This window comes from Erithacus rubecula (assembly GCF_903797595.1).
Source record: "Erithacus rubecula genome assembly, chromosome: 20".
Lineage (NCBI taxonomy): Eukaryota > Metazoa > Chordata > Aves > Passeriformes > Muscicapidae > Erithacus > Erithacus rubecula.
In genome coordinates this window covers 2,394,603-2,417,279 of record NC_136672.1, presented here as the reverse complement: position 1 = coordinate 2,417,279, position 22,677 = coordinate 2,394,603, and the positions used below count along the sequence as shown (strand labels likewise).

At 47.5% G+C, this 22,677-nt stretch overlaps 1 protein-coding gene across 1 annotated transcript in view; it reads right to left on the bottom strand.

The window, feature by feature from the left end:
- The window catches only part of GAS7 (growth arrest specific 7), a 54,372-nt gene extending 32,219 nt beyond the window's left edge, over nucleotides 1–22,153 (bottom strand). Inside the window, exons 1-5 of the mRNA XM_079323164.1 lie at nucleotides 22,013–22,153; nucleotides 18,536–18,659; nucleotides 5,819–5,890; nucleotides 4,186–4,271; nucleotides 833–886 (exon numbers count right to left, since the gene is read on the bottom strand). Coding sequence (XP_079179290.1) covers nucleotides 833–886; nucleotides 4,186–4,271; nucleotides 5,819–5,890; nucleotides 18,536–18,659; nucleotides 22,013–22,045 — 369 coding nt within the window. The 5' untranslated portion in view covers nucleotides 22,046–22,153. The remainder of the gene's footprint in view (nucleotides 1–832; nucleotides 887–4,185; nucleotides 4,272–5,818; nucleotides 5,891–18,535; nucleotides 18,660–22,012) is intronic.
- Nucleotides 22,154–22,677: the final 524 nt, after the last annotated feature.

The following is a 22,677-nucleotide window of genomic DNA, read 5'->3' as shown; positions in this document are numbered from 1 at the left end:
AAAAAAAGATCCTGCTCTGTCTGTCTTCCCCTAACTCTTCAGTACTTCTCCCAGTACAGACGCTGCTGTGGAGAGGACGTGATCAGATGAGGAAGTTTTTTCAGGACACCTGGTTGACAGCCCGAGGCTGTGCTCTTAAGGTACGGCGTTCCCTCCTGCTCATCCTGGAACCACCATTATTCCACGGAAAACCGCGCCTGACTCCAGTGCAGGGCAGAGATCCCAAACCCTCCGTGGGCTCAGCGGCGTTCAAGCAGCAAAACGGGCAGGATGCTCTGGCACAGGAGGCGCAGCACGGGATCCCCCGCTCCCATACCAACTGCTCAGCACGGGATCCCCCTGTTCCCATGCCCACTGCCCGGTGCCCAGCACGAAATCCCCCTGTTCCCATGCCCACTGCCCGGTGCCCAGCACGAAATCCCCCTGTTCCCATGCCCACTGCCCGGTGCCCAGCATGGGATCCCCGCGGGTCCCATTTCAACTGCCCGGTGCCCAGCACGGATCCCTGGGGTTCAGAGTCCCACCGCCCGGCGCCCAGCACGGAATCCTCGCGGTTCAGAGCCCCACTGCCCAGTGTCCAGCACGGCTCCCCGCTGTTCCCATCCCCACTGCCCGGTGGCCACCGTGGATCCCCGATGTTCCCACCCCACTGCCCGGTGTCCAGAGTGGATCCCCGATGTTCCCATCTCCACTGCCCAGTGTCCAGCACGGCTCCCCGCAGTTCCCATCCCCACTGCCCGGTGTCCAGCACGGCTCCCCGCAGTTCCCATCCCCGCTGCCCGGTGTCCAGCACGGCTCCCCGCGGCTCCCAGCCCCGTTCCCCCGCACTCACCGTCAGGCTGCTCTCCTTGCTCTGCCGGCGCGGCGCGGCCGGGGAGCCCGGGCTCTGCGGAGGGAAGCGGAGCGCATCATCGCGGCCGCTCTCGGAGCCCAGCATGGCTGCGCGGGGCGGGGAGAGGCGGGTCCCATGGCACGGCTCGGCTCGGCCCGGCTCGGGAGGCAGGATGGAGGGAGGGGGCGTGCGGGAGCCCCGGCTGGCTGCTCCGCCTCTCTCGCCTCCGCCGCACCGAGCGCGGGGCCGGGGCTCGCTGCCCGTGCGACGGTGGCACCCGCTGGCGGGGCTGGGAAGAGCGTCCTGCCATGGGACGGTGGCGTCACACCCCCCCGAGGACGGGAATTTTGGTGTCCCATGGGGTGGCACTTTGCTCTGCTGGGTATGAGATCGGCACGGGGATGGTGCCATCCACTGTTGGGGACAGCGATGGTGGCAGTGTCCTGCCATCGGGCAGTTCCTACCTGGCTGTGGAATGGCAGCACTATATCCCCCTGGGGACAGGGACACAAATGTGTCCCAGTCTCTCCAGGAGGGCAGTGGCCCTGTCCCTGTCGCAGGTCCCTGGTGGGGCTCAGAGGCTGTGACAGCTCTGCAGCACGTGAATCGCTCCTGGCACCATCACTGGGCTGTGCCAGGGACTCCCAGCCCAAATCCCACTGCCCAGGCACCCGCTGCTCCTCCTGGGACTGTACACCCAGCAGCAGCATCGTGCCAGCACCACACAGGTGCAGTTGCACGACTCTTCTGCTGTCCCCTCGGTGGCAGTTGTGACAACTTGAACGGGCAGCGTTTAGCTGCTCTCGAGGAAGCCATAAAAAGGTCTGGCCCTGTGCCCAGCACAGCATAGCTCCCTGTTGTTCTCACTTGTGGCTTTTCCCCCCACCCCCTGACCTGTTTCCAAGAAATGTGGCTGAGCTCGCTGGAGGGATCCTGCCAGCATTTGTTTGCATGGTGGCTGCTGCCCAGGTCTAAGAAAGTGTCCTGGCCAAAGCCTAGGAGCTGCTCCACAGTGGGAGACAGCCCATGCCAGGGACAAGGAGGCAGTCAAAGCAGAGCAGCTTAGGATGGCCCAAGACATACAAGGAGAGAGAGAGACAGGCCAAAAAGACTTTGAGGGTATGCAGAACAGCTTCTTGCAACCACGAGTTTATGGTCAGATGTTTTCCTTACTAAGGACTCTTCTGCAAAAGCTGCCACAGCTCCCAGGAAAAGCAGCTTCCCAAGAGGGCGTAGACACAAGCTGTTCTGAGAATTAATGCCACCAGCAGCCAGTTAGAGAGTCAGAACTAATTCAAAGCAGGTTCAAAGCAGGGATGAAGCCAGGAGTTCAGTTTGGAAAAACCTGTAATAAAGGAGCATTGGAAAGAAACTATCATGGAGGCAATGAAGGAAAAGAGCAAAGTCATGAAAGGGATTTCTGACAGGCTGGTGGTTGAGTCAGCTGAGCAAAGCAGTGCTTAGCACTGAGAGGCTGAGAGAGCCTGGAGAGAGAAGGCTCTGGAGAGACCTTAGTAGAAACTCTCAGTACCTGAAGTTGGCCTAAAAAGAGCTGGAGTAAGTTTTTGGACAAGGGATGGAGTGATATAAAAAGGGGGAATGGCTTCCCTCTGACAGAGGGCAGGGTTAGATAGGAAAGTAGGAAGAAATTGTTTCCTGTGAGAAAGATGAGGCCCTGGCACAGGGTGCCCAAAGAAACTGTGGCTGCCCCTGGGTCCCTGGAAGTGTTCCAGGCCAGGTTGGATGGAGCCTTGGAGCAGCCTGGGACAGTGGAAGGTGTCCCTGCCCATGGCAGGGGTGGCACTGAATGGGCTTTAGAGTCTCTTCCAGCTGAAGCCATTCTATGACTCCTCAGGTATCTCAGAAGTGAATTTGAGTAAAAAGGTGTCTGTGAACTTGAGTAAGACTCAGCACTGCAAAAAGAAGGTGGCAAATGCTGCTACAAAGGAAGTTCTGCAGAAGTTAGTTATCTGTGTTCCAAGCCAACTAGAAAAACACAGGAGTCAGATACCTGGAGAATTTTTTTTTTTTTTTTTTGGCACAAGGATTAACCAGGGACTTTTTGAAGGAAGTCAGAGCCTACAAGTTTATCTGTGGTCTTGGAGGGAGTCACAGTAGATATACAGACAGGGGTATCTGGTAATGCACTATGTAAGACTCTAAAATGCTTTTGACCTAGTTTAGGTGCTCACTATCTCCAGCCCAAGCAAATTGCTCAGAGAAACAGCAGCACAGGGAGTTAGTACAAGATGTTTGATGTGGAAGAAACAGGGAATCAAAAGAGCTGGACTGTATCATGAGAAATATCATGAATCTAAACCAGGAACACTGACCTAGGTGAAAGGCTGAAGGGAATTACTGAAGAAGCAGCATGTGAGAAAGAGGGTCAAGGCAAAGTGGGACAGTTGTCAGACAACACAAAACTTAGACCAAGAAACAGAGAATTCAGACAGACACTGAGAGCACCAGAGAGGCCAGGTCCAACAGCACACCAATTAAACACACATTACCCCAGGGGTATTGAGCACTGCAAAAGGACTCACCACTTTCATAAAGAAATGAAACAGAAAACTCAGGTCTGGGACCACTGGGGGAAACCAGAGGGTGGGGAAGCACAGTGCAACTGGAGTGTGATCCACCAGCTGTGGCAGTCACATGGTGATGTTTTGGCAGGGAGCAAAGGTTTCATGGGAGGAGCTGGAAGAGGGCCCTGTGCTGCATTTGCAGACCTGTGGGGAAGCCTTTCCCAGGAATATGACATGTTTCAAGCAAATGAGCAGAAACATTTATTGGAAATTTGGACAAAGGCAGGGGAAGGCCAACTGTCCACAGGTCATCATCCTGTAGGTTAACTCGGGGTGATGTGCTGGGTGAGGCTCTGAGGAGGGGCTGTAAAAGGACAGGCTGGAGGGGATGAAGTAATTGAGAAAAAAGCTCTGGGTGAATTCTTTGTGAATACTGTCTTTGGGAGGGAAAGCTGGAGCTGCAGGAAAATACAATGAGATACAGACATGGGCGGATGTGCAAGTGTAAAGAGAGGACTGTGCTGGACACAGGCCCAGGGCTCAGGCTGGAGTGGCAGGAAAATTCATAGGGTCATTAATAGGGACTGAAGTGGCCTGGTGGATTTTTCAGTAAGGAGTGATAGGATAAAAAAATCCAAAGGATCTTTTACTGTTTTACCAGCTGGACACAAAGACTAACTGTACTACATGCAACAAATCTGTCTGATCTCAGAGTTTCTAAAAGAAAATGACCTCTTGACTTCTTGCACTGGGTGGAATCCTAAACTACTTAAGTAGAAACCCATTTATTCTTGGATCCTGCTGTTTGGCTTTTTCTCAAAAACTTACCTGGGTGTCCCCACTGGTTTTTCGGAGGCTGGTATGACCTGAGTCGAGCTGGTTCACTGGGGACCCAGAGATGTAGTAGCCATTCACTGTAAGAACAGATGGAGGGTTAGCAGGCTAGCTGCTGACAGTGAATGAAAAACTGCACAAATTTAAAAATTAATCCCATAATTGAATATGCAGATACAGATCACTGTATTTCAAGATTTAGTTGTATTTCTCATTACCCTACTGTGATTTGGTGGGTAATAGATTAAACCTCTTCCTGAGGGGAGTCTGTTTTGCCCATGGCCATAACGAGTGATCTCTCCCTGCCCTTATCCCAACTCAGGAGCCTTTTCTTGTTTTCACCCCCATTCACCTGAGGAGGAGAGTGACAGAGTGAGTTGCTGGGCACCTGGCATCCATTAAAAGTACTGGTCCAAGAGAGTTGAGTTTTGATGTCAAGAAGACAAGCCTTGCAAGATGTTTATGGTTCTGTGTGGAACTATAAATTGCCTTTTTTAAAAATATACTGAGCTCAGTAATGCTCATAGTAGTGTTAGAACAAGATGCTCAACTACATTATAAATCTTTTGGTCACGATGAAATACAAAATCTTCACACAGATTCCCCACCCAGTTCTGCCAATAGAGAGGGACATTAGTACAAAAATTTCTAAGGGAAACATCCTCTAACCTGATTTATTTACAGTCAGCTGGCAGCAATGGCCTTTACATTTAACACTTTTTATTCTAATTTTTGCTTTGCTTTGTCGTTCTGCAGTACCCAAGAGCTTTTCAGTGTAGTTATGCATCTGACTCTGTCACTTGCTTCCCTGAAACCTCAAGTCAATCCAGAGATGATATATATGGTCACCCCTGTAGCCATCACATGCTAAAACTCTTTGCTGTGCATATGCTCTGTGTGGAAGAACATTAGCCAGCCCATGTGCATCTGCAGCTCTTTAATTTCCCCGCCCAGTCAGAAAGCAGAACTGAGGAAGTGCTTGTTTGGCCCTTCTTTGCCTCTGTGCTCCCAGAAGGAGCCACCCCATCTCTTGAGTGGACACTTCAGACACCCAGACAGAAGATGGACTGGCAGGGAAACAAAAAGCACTGAAGATGTGTCAGTAGGGAAAGCCCCACTGTGTTTGCTCTGCTACATGACCATGTAGACTGGAGAAGAGAACGGTCTGGGGAGACCTTAGAGCCCCTTCCAGTGTCTAGCAGGGATACAGGAGAGACAGAAAAGGACATTAGGTAAGAGTCTGGAGTGACAGGACAAGGGACAATGGCTTTAAGCTGTAGGAGGATAGACTGATATCAGAGATTAAGAGAAAATCTGAGGGTGCTGAGGCCCTGGCACAGGGTGCCCAGAGAAGCTGTGGCTGCCCCTGGTCGCTGGGAGTGTCCAAGGCCAGGCTGGACAGAGCTTTGGGCTATTCCATCACCTGTGATAACAGAAGCTGTTCCTGCCCATGGCAGGCAGGTGGAACGAGATGATCTTTAAGGTCCCCTCCAACCTGAACCATTCCATGATTCTGTATGTACATCAAGTCTCTATCCCACTTTTCACAGAGATTTCCTTGGCTTTGGTGAATGGTAGAGAAGCAGATTCATGCAGTGCAGCAGTCAGGCTCAGCATCACACAGTACCTGCAGAGCTCTTCTGTGACACAGGGCTCTTTGGAGTGCCAGGCACACTGCTCGGCCGCTCCCACGTCGTTTCTGTTGAAGGGAAACACCAGAGTGAGGGTGATGGAGGCTTTGGCACAAACCAGAGTTATGACTATCACACATAAACCAGCGGGTCTGACCCTCACTGTCCTCTGAACCAGCTTTTCCCCCTGTGAGGAAGATGCCTGCACCTCCCTGCACTTCCTCTCTCCCCTCATCTCTTCCTGCTCCAGCTGCCAGCTGGGATGGGTGGAGACAGAGCAGACTGGAAGCTGCATCACTGGTTCTTCCAGATCTCTGCCTGGAATCACTCACCTGGCCTGCAGTGACTGCCTTTCCAGGTGCACTGAAGCCCAGCCCAGCGTGGGCACTGCCTGAGCCCACTGTGGGCATTGCCACGTGCCAGCCATGGTCCTCAGCCTGGGGACAGCCACCAAGCAAGGCAGTGCCCCTCCCCTGCTCTCTCCAGGAAAGGCAGTTGTGAGTGACACACAGATGTGGTTCCACTCCCACATACACAAGCTGTAGCACACTTTCCCCCCCCAAAAAATATTTCCCTGGAAAATTTCTGTTTTTCCACTCAGGTCACTTAGCAGCTGGAATATGCAAATGTCTCTCACACCACTTGTGCTGCTCCTTTCTCCCTTCAGTTGCCTCTGTAGTTTAACTATTCTGCTCATTTTCTCAGCAAATGGAAAGTTATTTTTGACCATATGCTGAAGACAGAAGATTTAAGTGCAAAACTTTTTAGAAGTTGTGAACAGAAGACAGCAAAGTGAGAGCAGCAACTTGCACACAAGTCCAGCTAGAAAGCCCCAGGCACCACTCCTTTTGAATGCATGTGTCAGTCCCAAATCACCTAAACAACTGATTGCCAGATGGTATCAAATAAGAAAATAAACAAGTCACTGTAATCAAGTCTGAGACTACCTGCTTCATTTGAAACTGCTGTTTCCAAAATCCCAATCAACAATTTCAGGCCAAAGCCTGAAATGCTGCATCTGTGTCAGTGTTCTGGGTGACCATGGTCAAGTGGTGATGGAGGAGAGCCCTTGAGAATTAACAGTTTAGGGTTGGCAGTGAGCACCTCTCTCAGGCCATATAAGGCTTCCTGTCCTGGGTCAGTGTTTATTGGGGCATCAAGCAGGATGTTAACATGCTGCAAGAACTAGAAAAGGCCTATTTTTATATATAGATTCATGCACATTTGTATATACATATATGTATTTATATGCATATAGATGTCTATGTGTATGTGTATATATATAAATATATATATATATGTAACAGAGATGTCCTCAAGGGTTCCTTTATTTCAGGAAAGAACTCAGGATTACAGATCCCAATGGAAGCAGGTGCCACCCCCCACACCTGTAATGTCCCTGAGAGACACACCCTGCCCCTCCTCAGCCTTCCCCTCTCACCCCCTCCCCATGCCAAAATCCTTTGAGCTTTTTCTTCCCTTACAAGTGCAAAATCTGATGAACTAAAAGCTTTGCTGAGTCACTTGGGAATATTTAAATTTTAGCCTGTTTTTGTGAATTGGGTAGTAAGTAAATAAATTCCACGCTAGGTCAATAAAGAAGCACTGAGAGGTGTCTTAACTAAACAGAAGCAAAATCAAATGCAAAGAGTTGTCTTTTATGAGTCAGCTTGTCTTGGCTTACAATCCACAAGTGCATGGTTAAATAAAGATTTACATTTACTGTAAGGAAAAGGTAAACAATACAGTACCCATATGTTTTGTAGATTTAAAAGAATTTGAATTGTTGATTAATTAATAATGTGAACTGAGATGTGTGGAAAGGGAATGTGATGCCCACTGATGCTGAGCCCCAGTGCACTCAGTGCAGTAATGTTTTTTTGCCAGCACTGACTTTGATGTCAGCAGTAAAACAAGTTACCTTCATATTTGGCTTGGGCGGTTCACACAAGCATATCTGTCTCCAGCATTTCTGAGACCCTACCAAGGAATGTACCTAAAAACCTACCAAATATACATGAAATGTATTAATGGGTTAAAGGGACATAGCTCAGTTAGCCAGAGCATGGTGCTAATAAATGAAGGTTGTGGTTTGATCCCTGTATGGGCCATTCACTCGATGATCCTCATGGGCTGCTTCCAACTCAGAATGTTCTGTGATTCTGTGAAAATTACCAGCTGATAATTGTAACTGGTCTCTGCTTTGCCTGCTGGCTGCTGTGGAACTGCTGTGCAGTGCCTCATTCTTCCCCTCTCCCACAGAGCACCCAGACACATAACTTGAGGGCACAAAATTCACACATGAAAGAGCAGTGTCCAGTGGTTAGCAGATTTGTGAATCCAATCCAAAGCAATAATTGTCTTGACACATTTTCCAAAATAAAATTACTCTGGAGTTAAACACATTGAAAAATAAATAAAAAACCAATGCTATAAAATGAATTAAATAAATAAAAAAAAATCTTTAATTGGGTAGGAAATTACCAAGAGTGTTTAAACTCTATTTATTTTTAGCATTAGGAGGAAAAAAAGTCCACTTCTGTGCAGGGATTATTCTGGCAGATCAAGTAGGCATAGAAACTAATCTGGATCAGGACTGCACTGTTGGAATGCCATCTACTGGAAGCAACTACATTTACCAAGGTAAAACTGTGACATTACAAATTTCTCTGCAGCTTAGTCATGATTAAGAAGTGAGAGTGGGGATTGGAATGAGTGGGGGGATGACACAGAGAAAGCTTGTTGAGAAATAATGCACTGTCTGATCCAGCCACGGCAGAGTCTTGTCTGGGAGCACCACAGAGAGCCTTCAGTCCTGGTGCTTGGAAAATCAGAAAACCACTTGTAACTTGTGGTAGAACAGTGATCTTGGCTTTTAGGAATAGATTCCATATTGGCCTGGATTTTATATCCCACACAGTTTTTCCCCAGAGGATGTTCCAGTCAAGCTAAAGCCACCTACTCTGGGTGCAATTTAGCACTGGCAGACCAACACCAAGTTCTGTCCTACCTAATTAGCCACATGTTGATTAGACCGTTTAGGCAGTGTGGGGAAGGAATAACCAGAGTTTCTTTGAGAGAGATGACCCAGCAGACAATTGCAGACAATTCTTGACTGTGCAGGAGGACTGTTAAAAAAAAGAAGTACTGCAGCCCTGAGAGATACCCAAGGCCAGGGCTAGGAGCCATCTGGTCTGGAGGAATGTGTCCCCTGCAGGGAGTTGGCACAAGGTCCTTTCCAATCCAAACCATTCGTGGTTCTCTGGAATTTTGTTAGTGAACAGTGAGGCAGGAGAAAACCACTTGTTAAAACTGAAAAGACATAGTAGAAGGAAAAACAGTTACAAGATCCGAGCTCTGCTGGCCAACAGAACCAGAGAGGGTTATCACAGAAGTGGTGAAACATTTCCTACCAAAGGAAAAGTGGAAACCTGTGGTGTTTGAGGGAAGTAAGTTTACTTCTGTTTGGCAGAATGAGAAATGACATGATGTGTCACAGAGCCACACACTCTGGGTTAGTTGTGTTACTCAAGAACCACAGTTTGTGAGAATATCCTGAAGCAGACGATTTTTGTATCACACTGTGGCAGCTGAAGAATGAATTGTTGGTCCCTCTTCCATGATTTCAGTAGCACTCTAAGGTCAGAGGAGCTGCTTTCCAGTTTGAACACACATCATCAGCCAAACGTCAGGGCTTTATGTACCAGCACACTCCCTCACAAATGTGCTTATATTCCTTTCAGGAATGGATTTAGTACCTCAGCATGCTGTCATGTGTAGTTCTATTTTTGGAACTAAATGCTCCATAGTTTCATTGTCTAAACTACAAGAATGGGGCAGATCAAGCCAGTGGACCTCTGGGTCTGCTTACTGTGCAGAAACCTCTCCTGATCTTAAGGATCTGTAGCACCTGCTCTTTGTCACCCAGCCACTGGTGCTAACTCACACCTTTATAAATAGTTTTTGGAGTTTATTTTGGCTTTAACAGCAATAAATCTGTGAGGCTGAGCAGCTCCAAACCCAGTTTCTGCCCTGAATAATGTGAAGCTGTGCAGGCTGCACAGGTCAAGGATGAAGGTACACAGACAGGGATGAAGAAAACAACAGAACATGTCCCCCCATCAATGCCACAAGAAGAAACCCTGGAAACTGCTCCCAAAATGGTCCCGAAAAGAAGCAGAACTAGAAGTCACATCTGCAGAAAGGTAGAAGAGGTTCTAATTTCTCCCTTTTGGATTCACTTGACTCTTGCCAATGGCAGGCAGGAAACACCTTGCAGATGGTTTGCAAACCCTCCATGACCTTTCTGTGCTTCTCCACTGCACCTCCATAGATTCTCAGCAAGGTTTGTGGCCTGTCCATGGGTCCCCAAAGGGTAAAGATTGCTTGGCCCGGTGACTCAGAGGGAGGGCAATCAGCCCTGCTTTGGAAACAGGTTTTCTCTAACAGCAAGCACTCCCAGCCCAGACCTCCCATCTGCCTGGAGCCACCATGCTCTGAACCTTGCCTCACCAGCCAGGAGCAGAGAACTGCCAGGGGTTGCACCTCATGTCCCCTTTCTGGCTAAAATCTCCCCCCAATTGTGATGAATTGGCAAAGTTTCCATTAGCACTTTTTTTCTTGATAATGTGTGTGGCAGAAAAGAGCCCAAAGGAACGGCCAAGGGAATGTGGGGGTTTGGGTATGTAAGGAGGGAATGCCCTGAGACTGGTAAGAACCATTCAAAACTTTTGAAGCAGGAGTGGGTGAACGAAGGTGCAATGAAAATATTTCCTTTCTATTCCACAGAGGATATGTAGCACAAGACTGTGTTTTATTGGAATAAGGAGGTCTCACCTCTGCATCAGTTCACAGAAGTGACTCAGACCAGACCTAACCTCCTGCAGACCAAAGGCTGTGGACTCTCCTGATTCAACACAGCAGCTTCTTCATCTCTGTGCTCCCACATTTTGGCCCACTGAGCCCTGCAGTACTGAATCCTGCATGGGCCACCTGTATCAGTGTCAGCTCAAAATGCCCAAACCACCAACCCATGCATGAGCCTGTGGACTGCAACACAGTGACCTCACACTCCTCCATGGGCTTCCCAGGAATGTGGCCTTTACCTCCCTCCTTACACATAACAAAAAGAGACAAAAAAAAGCAGGCAGAACTGACTAATGCAAATCTCTCTGCACCTGCATCCAACATGAGAGTCGAGCACACAAGTGCTGAAAGCAGAATACCAGGCAGCACATGAACTTGTTCAGCAGGAGCTGTGGTGTCAGAGCTGAAATCCACTTCCATCCCACAGGCAGTTCAATAAAAGAGAGACTGAAGCTGCCAAACAGCTTTTGACCTCAGTCTTGAAAGCCACACCATGGAGACAGGCACCATCCAGGAGTTCCTGAATTGTTCTGTCCACGTGTGGAATGGAGAGGTGCTTGTCACCACCTCCACAGCACGGGAAAAGCTGCTGACAAGAGCTCTCACTTGATCTTTCAAAATGATTACTGGGATATCTACCATGCCCCTCCTTTTGCAAACACCATGGGACAAAAGTGAGCCCTTTACTGCAGGCTTAGCAGTGATAATAATGCTATTTCCAGCACTTTCTGAGACAGGCTTTGTTTTTCCAGGTTTTAAGCCACTTTACCAAGACAGGTTCCTATATCACCCTTTAGCTAGGGCATCCTGTATCAGAGGGAAATTGCCACTGAAATGTTCTAACTGTGTGAGAAAAAACATGCAATAAAAATGCCTGACATCTCTTTGGTGTCTCCATAGAGGATTTACTCTTTGAGCTGCAGTTCACAAGTTAGAGTAGGAGCTGACTGTACCTGGTGAGGTATGAATAAAACCCCTCAGCTCAGAGACCTCTCATGGAAATTACCACTTGCAGCCACACATTTCAAGACTGCCCCAGAACTTACTGTTGCAGCTGGCATTTTACTAATGATGTTTGGGATGATAAGAATATATGGGCCTTAATTAGGATCAAGATAACATGGAAGCAGAAGTCCTGCTTTCCAGGAGATAAATGGTGTACAGTAAATGGGAAGGACCTTACATAAATGACAAGAAAGGCTGGAAATAAGAACATACCATGTAAGATTGAGCTCAGCTGTGAAAGCAAGGTGGCAGTAAGCCACACAAACACTGGTGTCACAAGTACATAACCCATCTTTAATGTGATGGGCAAGGTAGCTGGAGTGCTATTGTTTGACTAATGCAAGAGGTATTGCAGCTGCAGCCCATCAGAGAATTTCTTCAGCATAATGAAATATTTTCCTGCTGAATCTACCACCCACACACAATTGCAAACCCCTCCTACAGACACTGAGCAACTCGTTAACCACGTAGTGGCTGTGCATTCTGGGCACTCTTTCCTGTGTTCTGACATGGCAAGCAGGGATGTCTCTAGATGTTGCACAAGGCAGGAGCCAGGCACCCAGCTGGAATGTCACTGCTGCAGACTCAACCTTCCTGTAGCAAGGCCATGCTCAGAAAACCTTAGGTACACTGAAATTGGCTTGGGCTACACTGTGCAGATCATTTACAGCTCAGATGCCTTTACAAAGGTCTCAAGACTGAACCTGCTTCAAAGGATGATAAATGTGAAGTGTTTATCTGGTGGGATATCAAGTGGAGACAGACAGGAATGTGCTGTTTGTCACCTCTGCACATCTGTTCCAGGGTCACCCCAATTCCTTCATTACTGATTTTTCTAACATTTTTCCTCCACATAAGAACACTGTCTCATAGATTTCATTTCTTTCTACCTAAGAATCAATTCCTTGTGTTTTTTCCTGTAAAGACAAATTAGACCATGCAAAAACACACAATGGAAATACTGTTACAGTCAGGTAAAATCACAAAATAGTCTGAGTTGGAAGGGACCCAGAAGGATTATGAAGTCAAACTCTTAGGTGAATTGCCTATGTGGGGATCAAACCCACAACCCTGGCATTATTAGCACCCTGCTCTGACCAACTGAGCTCATCTCAGGGTCAAGATATATAACAAAGGCAGATAATCCCAGTGTGGAAGGACATCAACCACTGGAAACAATGGTGACAATAATAGTAAAGCCTCACAGGAAGGGAGGCATCTGCTGTATTCTGAAGGCTCAGAAGAATCAGGATGTTACTTGCCCCTATAATCCCATTTCCCCGGCCAGGAACTGAGTGGATACTTGTGTTACCACTTCTGAATAGCTCAAGCACTACCAGCAACAAAACAATTGAACCCAAAAACAGGTTTCTGCACTGAGGCAGAGAAGATGCACCACAGGCATGGTCAGAAAGACAAGCAGGTCTCCCAACACCTCTTGCCTTTAGGAAGAGGGCACAGAACTAGAGAGAACTACACAGAGTTCATCTGGGGAGCAGCACTGAGCTCCAGCACACCAGACATTGGACAGTTTCAGCCTGCTGACCTCCTTCAAAGGCTGAAATGCTCCTCTGAACTCATATTATTTGGCTCAGACAAGCAAAACAAAAGCAAACCAGCAGCAGATGAGTGACAAGAGCCTGGTTAGACATGATGAAAAGTTGGGAAAATACACAGAAAAGAAATAAAGAGCAACTTCCATTCAGTCCCAGGCATTTGTCAGTTTCTACATTGATAAATATTTTTCACATAGTTCAGGCTTTACAGACTGAAAAAACAGGCCTGACAGGAATTTCAGGATATCATACTGTCCCTGCTCTATCCCAGAGAAGGCCAGTGTGAATTTTCATGGTTTTGCATAACCTGCTCCAGTGATACAGACTCACTCCCAGGCAGCTCTGCACTCCCACACTTCACTTCCAAGAGAGCTTGGAAGGGTTAGTTGCCCTGATTGCAACTGAAATGTGTTCTAGTGATGAAAATTAAAATTGAAATTCAAATTGAAATTGAAATCTTCTAGTGATGACAGACATTGCAAACAGTCTTCTCCCTAATGGCATTTCATGCACTTTGGGCCTGCTTTCATGACCCTGTCCACATCTTTGCTTTCTAAGGGCAGATACCCACAATCTCTTAGCATTTACCCACAGGCTATGTTTTCCACATCTTCCATCACTTCTGCTACTCTCTTCTGGGCTTTATCCAACTGACTCACATATTTCCTGAAGTGTAGAGTCCAAACAAGATAAAATATTCCAGCTGAGGCTTTATAATTTCCTTGTAAAGTTGGAGGCTTACCTCATGCCTCACAGACAACACTCCTATTTATACAATGGAAAATGCTGGCTGGTTTGTACTAGCACAACACTGCTGGCTCTCACTCAACTTCAGATCCTCCAGAGCTCCAGTGTCTTCATCTGTAAACTGTTCCATTGCCTGTCTTTGCCACTTAATTATTTCTGTTGAAATCTCTGATCCTAAATGCATCTTTACTGAACAGCATCCTCCTATTCCAGGGTGATTGTGAATTCTGAGCCTGTTCTGTGCAGGGGAGAACACCGTGTTCTCTCCCAGCTCCAGTTAAAAGTTATTGTTTGAAAAGTGCTCTCAATGTCAACATGCCATTCATCAGTGGAAATGCTGCCTAGAATGGATTCTCAGGCAGATCACTGCAGGATTCCCTTCAGGACAAACTCCCCTTGCACAAGGGACCATTGATCCCCATGCTCTGAGGATGAGCTGGCAAACAGTTCTGCAGCAGCTTATTGCAATTTAACTATGGTCCCCACTTTGTTTTCCATTTACTCAGCTTTCAAATTGCCTTCTTGCTTTTAGGACCTGTTTTTCCATCAGTGAACTGCATTCCTTCACACAGGTCCCCTACCCACAGACCCTGCCTGGATGCTGGGTAAATGTTTAGCCACAGTCCCACCTCACAAGAAGGCCTATACCTCCTCTCACCAGAGCTTTTCAATGATGGAACTGCTAAAACTGCCACAGAGCTGCCAAGAAAGCCTGCTCTTGATAGCATTCCCCCTGAGAAAGGCAGTGGGTGCCAGCAAGGCCCCAGAGTAGGGCAGAAGGATGCTCTGTACCTGACCCAGGGCTTAGCCACAGCCCTGAGCTGGATGAATCCCCTCTCTCTGCCCTGGGATCTATCTCCCACTGACTGGCAAGGCAACTGGTAGGCACCAAGGAGTGCTGCAGTGAAGGACATGTCACTGTGAGGATGTCCAAACACAACATTTACATGAACAGACAGTGAACCCAATGCCTGGAGCTCCCACAGTGTGCTCACCATGCTGCTGTGTGGCTCTCTCCCACCTCATGCATGACAGACCTGTGCTGGAAGGGGCAACCAAAGGGAGGCTGTACGATAGCAATGCCTCAGGGACATGTGCAAGAAGAAAGGATCATGGATCTGTGTGCCCCAGGCTCCAAGAGACCTCAGAGCTGCTCAACCTAAAATGCAGGGCTACATTTGCTGCCTAACACCAGCCCTGAAGGAAAAGCCAGAGTGGAGCACTCCAGCAATTAACTGCATTTAGTGGCAGGTCAAGACTGCATCCCTCTGGACTCTGGAAAAGTGGGATCAGAGGTGCCCTGCAGCACGATACTGTCATCAGGGACTCAGCAGCTGCATCCATGAATGGAATACCCTTGGATGCAAGCAGCTGGACAGGATTCCTTCCTTCCTCCCTCCCTCCCTCCCTCCCTCCCTCCCTCCCTCCCTCCCTCCCTCCCTCCCTCCCTCCCTCCCTCCCTCCCTCCCTCCCTCCCTCCCTCCCTCCCTCCCTCCCTCCCTCCCTCCCTCCCTCCCTCCCTCCCTTCCTTCCCTTCATTCCCTTCCCTCTATAAAGAGATTCCTGGTCCCTGGGAGATCTGAGAAGTGGCTGTGACATTACACACGAGCATTATGCCCCAACTGCTGTCAGTGGCTAATGATGATTAGGAGAACTTTAATTATATATTTCCCTGAAGGCTGGAGTGATCTGTGAAGGCCACTGAAGGCCAGCCAGCTGTCTTCCACTCACCTCTGAGCTCCCATGTGCGTGCATTAAACAGTGACACCTCTCTCAAATGTTTCAGTGTACTTTCATCATCTGGTAAATGGTGACCAGAGAGCAGCCTAGAAGTACATCTACACCTTGATGCTGAACAATGGTGCTAAGGAGGCCAGGAAGGACAGAGGCCCATGAAGTGACAGAGATGTGTGCCAGCACCATGTCCTCATGACAAACATTGCTAGTGTTTATCTTGCTAGTCCCAGCAGCAGCTGCAGCAGTGACAGCACAAATAAGCAGTTCAGACAAGTCTGCAGTGAGCAGTCCAGTCTGGGAGACTGGCAGTAAACATTACCCATGTCAATGCAGCTCTGCCACAGGAAAGATGGGGACTGCAGCTTTAAGGCTTATAGCATATTGTCTTTGACTTACCCTATAGCTCAAACCCAGGGAGTACATTCTAAATGTCAAAGTGCTGTCCCACTGTTAGGAGCAAGACTCACATGCCAAATGTGACCTCATGGTGACTGCATGGCTCAACAGGCCCAGCTCTGCAGCACAGTCAAGGAAGAAAGTGTAGCAACATGAAATTTGACCAGCATGAGCCTATGGATAGCCCTGAACTACAGGTTTTGTGGGACCAGAGGTCAAAACTTATTAGTCAGATTAAATCAGAATAGTGTCCAGACAGCCACTCATGCCAGGACTGGGTAAGGCTTCACCACACACTCCAGCCAAAAGGCCTGGAGGTTGCATTCTGCATTGTCTGAAACCTAGATGACACCACAAGTGACACTTTTGTGGCACATATTCCACCTTGAGGAAGCACAGGCATTTGAGATATGAGTCTGATCATGCAATATAGCCCAACCAGAGCAAAAACACTCTCAAGCAATATCATCCAGCTGCAGTGTCTATGCAGCTAGAAGACTCTGAGGCAGCAGAATATTCTACCTGAGCAGGTTAGATAAACTGAGCTTGCCAGGAACACCAACTAAGCTGGAGGGTAGTCAGAGTGCCCCTGCACATGCTGCAGGAGATTCCTGTTATTCCACAAAATGCTACAGCCCTCATAGAACAATGGGAGGCTCAGAAATGCTGGGTTCTTGTGTCCAGCATAGGAAAAAGAGCAAGCCTAACTTCAAAGCCAGCTTAGGATCAGTCTGGTGAAAAGATTCTCATCTAAACAGAACTTGAATAAGTGATCCCTAAAGCAAGACTCAGAACACAGAAATCTCACTTCTACCCTCTCTTACATACTGTTATTATGAGAACCACACAACACTGTAATAGTTGAGAGCATAACCATAGGTGGTTTGGGCACTCTCCTGAGAAAGACTGGCTGGAAGTGACCTCTGGAAGTCTTCAGCCCAGCTACTCTGAGCAGGATCACTGCTAACAACAGCTGAGCCACAGCTCTGTCCAGCCAGTTTCTGAGATTTTCCAAGGACAGAGATTGCCCCACCTCCCTTGTCAGCCTGTGCCAAAGTTATCCTCCCTTCCTAGAGGAATCAGAAATCTCCTGGTTTCTGGCCTGAGCTCCCAAGGAGGATATGGAAATTGGCCCTTGTTATATTACTTGTAACTTTTGTGGGGGAAGTACAAAACTGTCTGACATTATGGAGAAATTTAGTCCCAGTCCCCCACTGCTCTGAGGCAGGGTCCCTGTGACAAGAGCTCTTAGCACAAAATAAACAGGCTCTGCCTCTTACTGGTTTTACCTGGCCTCAGCCCAGTGAGTTTTGGTCTACCACAGTGATGGTGAGTATAATCACCTCCTCCCCTACATTTGAACTGCACTGGGGATGAGGTATCTGACTCCTGCTGATCTTCCCAGCTGTGCAGGGGATGCTGCCCATCAGCCAGAGCAAACTGTGCCCCAAAATGAAGGCAGGGTTAAATGGAAATGCACCTACTAGTGGGAGCTTCCTTTAAGATGCGAGTGCATCCAACTCCAGTAAATAATGACTTGGCAAAGTTCTGGGCCAAAAGCTTCTGAAATAAAACACATCAGCCCCTGAACCGATCATGAGGTGCCCTCTCCCTTGTGAGTGAGTTAAAGGAATGCCAGAGGTCACTCCTGATGGCTGCAGCTTCCCTGTGAACAAGGTGAGCTCCTCCTCCTTCATGGCATTCTTTTTGCTAAAGAAATGTGGATTTGCAGGTCACAAGACCCTGTTTTGCAATGCTGCTGTGAGCTCATGGTGAGAAGAGCAGGTTGACACAGAGTCTCAGGTAAAGTGGAGGTGGTACAAGTTTGACAGGTCTTGAGCAGGTGATAAGATCATGAGTTAAATCTGCTTCTCAACATGACAGTGACTAGAACACACAAATACAGACTGAAAGCTTTGTCTGTGCTGTCTCATTACATGCATTTTTCTTTCCTTGTCTCCATGGGCAAGCTGAGTCTGACCAGTTCACTGTTTCTGTTTTCCCCAATGGTGTTTTAGTGATATCCAATGTTCTATCAAACTACTTTACATGTGCATAGAGACATATGTACATGTATATAGAGACATAAATATCTCCAGGTAAAGGAAATAGGAAATGTGGTAAAAACTGCATCTTTAACAGTGTTTCAGATTCTAAAGCATTTATGACAGAGGTATTTCTACTTTACATTCTCTATCTTTTGTCAACATTTCAGATGTTTTCTGATGGTCAGAATTAAGATGACAGAGTATCATAATCTTCTTGTATTTTCTTTCACATGGTGTCATATTAATTACTTTGGCTCTGCAGCTACTTTTGTTATCAAAATCAACTAGCAAACTGGTTTCCTGAAACAGATCTGTGCTGGCATGGTGAAACATTTACTGGAAATCCACCCCCACTTACCATTTGTGAAGGTGTTCACATAGTACCTGCGACCCTGGGGAGACATGTAGCTCTGCCAGCCAGGGGGAAGGTGGCCATTCAAGGTGTCTTCTCCTGGCTGAGGAGTTGCCTTTCGGGGTTTCTGCTGAGAATAGAAAATAAAAATCCTATTAAGTCAATATCTAGATAATGTAAATTCTAACCAGGCACACAGCTGGGAAGAAATGATGTGGTTTGGCATTCCAGAGATTCCGATATACCCAAAGAATTTCAGTCCATTTCTCCCTTCATCTCTTCTAGCTTCAGAACGTGAAGCAACATTGCCTTGAAGAAATCACCATTTGGGAAAGAAATGAAACCTTCTGTATTTAATGTCCAATAAAATTACTCTGGTTGAGCAGTAAAACACAAACCATGAAATGGTCAAGTGTCTGAGAAACAGAGACAGGTATCTGGCCCTCCTTTACCTTCCCATGAATATACCAGTGGATGAAAGCACTGATCATGGAGATGCTGTCACAATTTATTTTACAGGGGCATCATCACCTGAACCACAACACCAGACTCTCTCCCAGTAAGCTCCACTGGATAGCACAGAGTACTGGAACAAATCCTGGGACACCTCCTCCACCATGGGATTAATGGTCCCCTGTTATTGTTTGTAAAAGCATGCTGAAGAAAAGTAAACTCTGCAGTGTGGGAGTGTACCAGCTCCAGAAGAATACAGCAGCAGGCTGGTTCCTTCACATTCCCTTCACAGATATCTGGCCTTGAAAATAACAAAGATACACCAAACTAGCTCTGCTGTGCATGAAAACCTCAAAAAGAAGAATCTGGGGTAACCCAGCCCTGGGTTCTGTTTCAGAAGATCCAGATTTCACACATTTTTGATTCATGCTTGCCATTTCTGTACCTAACACCTTCTTTCCCTTCTGGAACTGAAGTCCCTTCATTCCCACTACCCCTACTTCTTAATAAGATCGTACAGTGATTCCATGTGCAGGTCACCATTAAGCTCTGATCACTCCAGGGTCCCATGGAATTCCTCCACTTTGCACAGTCAGCACCAGTGCCCTGCAAGGACAGACATTACCAGTTTGCTTAAGGAAAGCTCTGAATGGCCACAACATCCTTTCAGTCACATTTTCAGTATTGCTTCATGCCTCTCTGCTGGACTGCAGGAAAAGCAGAGCTCCTTCACAGGTGAGTGCCATGGCTACATTCTTAAACAAAGGCTAAGCCAAGAGACAGATGTGGATGGTATACAGTAAATACCAGCAAATACTGGATGGAAACAGTATAAAGTCAACACAGTGTTTCAGCTGTAGTCCCTGCCAAAACATGCATTGCTTCAAACAGCATACAAGCATTATGTTTTGCAGTTGCTAATTCTATTTTTTGGTTACTAATATTTACACCTTTGCTTCTGATTTTGCCAATCAAGAAGTGCTGTGAGCACAGAGGTCTCTGTCAATGACAGTCAGGAGGAAATCTCAGCACTGCCAAATGCTGAAGTTCTTGTAAACAATGGGAAACAGTTTGCTTTTATGTGCATGTATTGTGGTTTAACTCCAGCCAGCAACTCAGCACCACACAGCCACCCACTCCCTGCCTCCCACCCCAGGATAGAGAGGAGAATCAGGAAAAAAAAGTAAAATTCATGAGAAAAGAACAGTTTAATCATTGAAATCAAGTAAAAGATAATGATAATGATGAAAATAAAAAAGAAGCAGAAGGAAACAAGAGAGAGGAATAAAACCCAAGAAAGACAAGTGATGCATGGTACATTTAACACCCATAGCCAGCCCTTCCCTGAGCAGCATGCAGCCTCTTCCAGCCAACTCCCCCATTTATACACTGGGCATGATGTTCTGTGGTGTGGAATATCCCTCTGGACAGTGGGGGTCAGCTGTCCTGGCCTTGCTCCCTCCTGACTCCTACTGCAGCTCCTTGCTGGCACAGCCCAAGACACAGATGAGTCCTCCATTTAGAGTGAGCACTGTTGAGCACCAACTAAAACATCAGGGTATTATCAACGTTATTCTCATACTGAATCCAAACTTGTAACTGTACAAGCTACTAGAAAAAAAACTAACTGCATGTGAGCTGAAACTAAGACAGCATGGAGTATGTATGAGCAATGTCACTCACTATTAGGCAGGACTTTTCCCATGGAGGCTGCAGAGGAAGTGCTGGGACCATTTCTATGTTAGAGCCCCTAACTGGTCCAAGTGCAATCCCCTCCCAGCAACACTTGGATTCCAACTCCAACAGCAGCTTTAGGGGAAAAGAGGAACTGAAAATGGCATAGGGGAGGAACAGAAGAAGACACAAAACTTGACTTCATACAGGTTTCCTCACCACGCTGCCCACACAAATCCCCAACTGGTTTAGGTTGGAAGGGACATTAAAAATCATCTCATTCATCCCCCTGCCACGTGCAGCGACACCTTCCACAATCCCAGGTGGCTCCAAGCCCTGTCCAACCCGGCCTGGGACACTTCCAGTGATCCAGGGGCAGCCACAGCTTCTCTGGGCACCCTGTGCCAGGGCCTCACCAGCTCCACAGTAAAGAATTTCTTCCTAATGTCTAAATCTCAGCCTACTCTCTCCCAGTTTAAAGCCATTCCCCCTTGCCATATCAGTATAAGTATAATTCTCATTATTTAGGAGCCCAGGATGGTCTGGCATAGATAGTGTGGGATGATGAGATCTGGGATGGATGCACATGAGCCTGGGCATTATAATGCACCACAGATTAAGTACCTCACAGTTTAGGCACACCCAGCCAGCCATCCTTTCAGAAATGAGAGTGCCAGAGAGCCACATCATCCTTTTTTTTTTTTGCCAAAACAAGAGATCTGAGGAAAAGGAGACATTTTCTTGCTGTTTTCCTCAGCAGAGACAACCCTGTCCCAGCCAGGCATCTGCAGTCCCTTCTTCTTGCACCAGCACAGCTCAACTGGGACCATGTTTGCACAGCTGTGTGGGAGAAGTTTTGGTGACCATGGCACAGGATGACAGGCAGTCCTGCTGTTGGGACACAGGGCACTGCACAGGGAGCAGAGGTGGCTGGCACACAGTGTTCCAAGAGGCCAGCTCCACATCTGGCACAGCTCCACATCTGGCCCAGCACCCACAGACAGGCTTCAGAGCTCTCCCAAACCCAGCTCCCACCAGGGCACCCCTGTTCCCAGCCACATGCAACAAAGAAAGTGCTTAGAAGTACCCATGTGTAGATGCACCTCTCCCTTAGACACATCAGCAATACTGGACTGTTTCTTTGATTTCTTGTTCCTATTTTAGGACAATTATTGCCAGGATAATTTCTGAGAACAGTAAATCACAAGAGAGGACATCTGCATGGAGAGGAGGCTCCCTATCAGCAGAGAGCATTGCAGACCAGCTGAGAGAGGGCAACAGGCAGGGACTAGAGGTAGAAGAAAAGCTCAGCTTGAAAAGAATCTGCCAATCATGAGGATAAGTATCAAAGCTTACCAGGGAGCTGTGCACTTCTTGTGGTTCCTCCATCAAGATTGAGGACGTCTTTCTAGAAGTTCTGCTCTATTCCAATAAAAAGAAAAAGCAGGACCCTGACACCCCTGCCCCAGCTCAGGCTGCATGGGCTTGCAGTCCCTTCTGCTTTCTAACCCTTCCAACTCCTACATAGCCTTTGAGCTCAGAAATGTTCAGGCCACTCCCCTGACTGACACTGCTGGAAGTGTCACCAGCTGCTGTCACCATGGTGGTGGACAGGCAAATCTGGACCCGGAAAGGATGTTCTGCAACACTTGTCGAGGAAACAGGAAACCTGAACAATGTGAGCAGCAAACGTGTGACCCCAGTGAAATCCTCCTCCATCTGCATTTGATGCCTGGAAAAGGGATCAAAGTGTTTCACAAAATGCTAAAATCCAACAGAACAAGCACTTTTCTCCCATGAGATTTCCTAGGATCAGAATTCCACATAGCAGGGGAATGTGCAAGCCACCCAACAGGTCTTGTTCCACATGACAAGCAGTGGTTTTTGTCTGCTGCCTGCAGAAACACAGGGATGGAATTCTCCTGATAAATGCACAGCAGAGAGGAAACAGCAATGAGCAAGAAATGCAGATAGGGCACTGGAGCTCTTCAGCACCAAACCACACGATAGAGAGATGGCAA